This window comes from Scleropages formosus, chromosome 16 (genome assembly GCF_900964775.1).
Source record: "Scleropages formosus chromosome 16, fSclFor1.1, whole genome shotgun sequence".
Lineage (NCBI taxonomy): Eukaryota > Metazoa > Chordata > Actinopteri > Osteoglossiformes > Osteoglossidae > Scleropages > Scleropages formosus.
In genome coordinates, this window is record NC_041821.1 from 6,819,062 (window position 1) to 6,821,807 (window position 2,746).

General features: G+C 52.7%; 1 protein-coding gene across 1 annotated transcript; it reads left to right on the forward strand.

Moving 5' to 3' along the window:
* Positions 1 to 854: 854 nt before the first annotated feature.
* Positions 855 to 2,427, forward strand: pou4f2 (POU class 4 homeobox 2). The gene is made up of 2 exons (XM_029259137.1): positions 855 to 1,132; positions 1,486 to 2,427. Exons 1-2 carry the CDS (start codon positions 881 to 883, stop codon positions 2,425 to 2,427), a joined length of 1,194 nt encoding a protein of 397 aa, XP_029114970.1. The 5' UTR covers positions 855 to 880.
* The last annotated feature ends 319 nt before the right edge of the window (positions 2,428 to 2,746 follow it).

Genomic DNA, 2,746 nt, shown 5'->3' on the forward strand with positions numbered 1-2,746 from the left:
GGATTTAGAGAATTAGAAAGCGGGACCAATAAAGAGGGGGGAGGCTGAGAGTGAAGAGGAGAGAAAGAAAGAAAAAAAGAGAGCGACTGAGAGATTGAGAGAGAGAGAGAGAGAGAGAGAGAGAGAGAGAGCGAGGGAGGGGGGACAACGTGCCCTTCGCCTCGGAGAAGCCGCAGATCGGGTCCCTGCAGCATTAAACGTGGTCGGAGTCTCGAGACTCTCACCTCTGATCTCCTAATTAAATTAATTGTTGAATCGACAAACAACCGAATATGTCCAAAAGAGCGACGAATCCACGAGCCGATCATCTTTAGGAAATCTGGAGGAGGAAAAGAACAAGAAGAAAACTTTCTATAAAAGCCACTTATTTTTCACGTCGTCATCCTGCGAAGATCTGAGAAAAACCTCATCGACGAAAATAAAAACAAAGGCAATTTCGAGGTAAAAAAAAAAAAAAAAAAAAAAATCGAAAAGCACGAACTAAACGGACATTTATTTTGGAAGCGTCGCGCGCTGCAACCGCAAGCGGCCGGAGAGCCGCCGTTCGACCGCGTCGCCGCGCGTGCCGCTCGCGACGTCGACCTCGCGCGCGCGCTCACACGAAAAAGAAAAAGAGAGGGAAAATACGCACACGCGCGCCGAACGCCGGGCTCGCGCTGGAGGCTCCCCGAGACCTGTTGTTGGCGAATAGAGCGGCGCGAAAAGAGAGGTAGGCGCGCGCGGAGCGCAGCTCTCGCGACTCTCAGGCGGTGGCGGATTCGGCGGTCGAAGCCGGGGCTTCAGCCTCAGCCTCAGCCTCAGCTTCAGCTTCAGCTTCAGCCCAAGAGGCGGAGCCTTAACTTATTAAAAGGAAGTGGCCTCGGCCGGGCCGCCCGCAAACATGATGATGATGTCTCTGAACAGCAAGCAGGCGTTCAGCATGCCGCACAGCACCCCCCTGCCCGAACCCAAGTACTCGAGCCTGCACTCCTCCTCTTCATCCTCCACTCTGACTTCGAGCGCGCCGCCGTCCTCCTCCTGCTCCTCCTCTTCCTCGAGACTCAGCAGCTCCATCAGCTCCTCCATCAGCTCCTCCATCAGCTCCTCCAGCGGCTCCGAGGCGATGCGCCGAGCCTGTCTCCCAACCCCACCGGTACGTACTCTGCATAATCACCGCTTAAAGGCACATTTTGACAGCCCACTTTTTTTGCTTGATGTTTTTTTCATGTCTGCACAGCAAATCACCCAACACCTCCATTTTTTCCTCCCAACTTATGTATTCAGTCGGCTTTGCCTTTCGTATTAATTTTTATGACCTGGGAATGTTGCATGTGTCTTGTTTTGTGTGTTCTTTTTTAGGATTTTTTTTTCTTCTTCTTCGTCTTCTTCTTCTTCTTCTTCTTCTTCTTTTTTTTTTCCCTCTACATTCTGGAAATGTTTTAATCCGAAGAGCGGAGAGAGAATTCCCTGCTGACAGTAATGTGTGCACTCTATTTGCAATTGCAGAGCAATATATTCGGGGGTCTGGATGAGAGCTTGCTGGCGCGCGCCGAGGCTCTCGCGGCGGTGGATATAGTGTCTCAGACCAAGAGCCACCATCATCACCCTCCTCATCACAGCCCCTTCAAGCCGGACGCGACCTACCACACTATGAACACTCTGCCCTGCACCTCGTCGTCGTCCTCCTCCTCCTCCGTGCCCATCTCTCACCCTTCAGCCCTGGCCGGCCACCACCACCACCACCACCATCACCACCACCACCACCAGCCGCACCAGGCTCTGGAAGGGGACCTCCTGGACCACATCACTCCTGGACTGGCGCTGGGGGCAATGGCAGGACCGGACGGGTCTGTGGTTTCTACCCCTGCCCATCCGGCGCACATGGCGGGAATGAACCACATGCACCAGGCGGCCATCAACATGGCCCACGCCCACGGGCTACCGTCCCACATGGGCTGCATGAGCGACGTGGACGCCGATCCCAGGGATTTGGAAGCCTTCGCGGAGAGATTCAAACAGAGACGTATCAAACTCGGCGTGACCCAGGCGGACGTGGGGTCTGCGCTCGCCAACCTCAAGATCCCAGGCGTGGGCTCCCTCAGCCAAAGCACCATCTGTAGGTTCGAGTCCCTCACGCTGTCCCACAACAACATGATCGCCCTGAAGCCCATCCTGCAGGCATGGCTCGAGGAGGCGGAGAAGTCGCACAGGGAGAAGCTCAACAAGCCCGAGCTCTTCAACGGGGCCGAGAAGAAGAGGAAGCGCACGTCCATCGCGGCCCCGGAGAAGAGGTCCCTGGAAGCGTACTTCGCCATCCAGCCGCGCCCGTCCTCCGAGAAAATAGCAGCGATCGCGGAGAAACTGGACCTGAAAAAGAACGTGGTTCGAGTGTGGTTCTGCAACCAGCGGCAGAAACAGAAACGGATGAAATACTCGGCGTGCGTCTGAACTGGAGCGCGAGGAACAGTGAAGGCTAAAAAATAAAATAAAATTAAATTAAAAAAAAAAAACTAAACTAATGCACTGTCAAAAGACGATTTGTATGACATTTCTTATCTCACCTTTTTTCAATCATCAGATCAATGACTGTCTTTGAAACAGAAATGATTCATTATCAGCTGAAAAAACGAAAAGAAAAAAAGAACGAATGCACTGTTCACCTTTTTTTTTTTTTTTTCCCTGAAAAGGACGTGGAGTCATTTTAGAGGATCATTTGACTGAACAAGTAAGAACATCTGTTTTCCCCACTTACTGCACCACACCATCC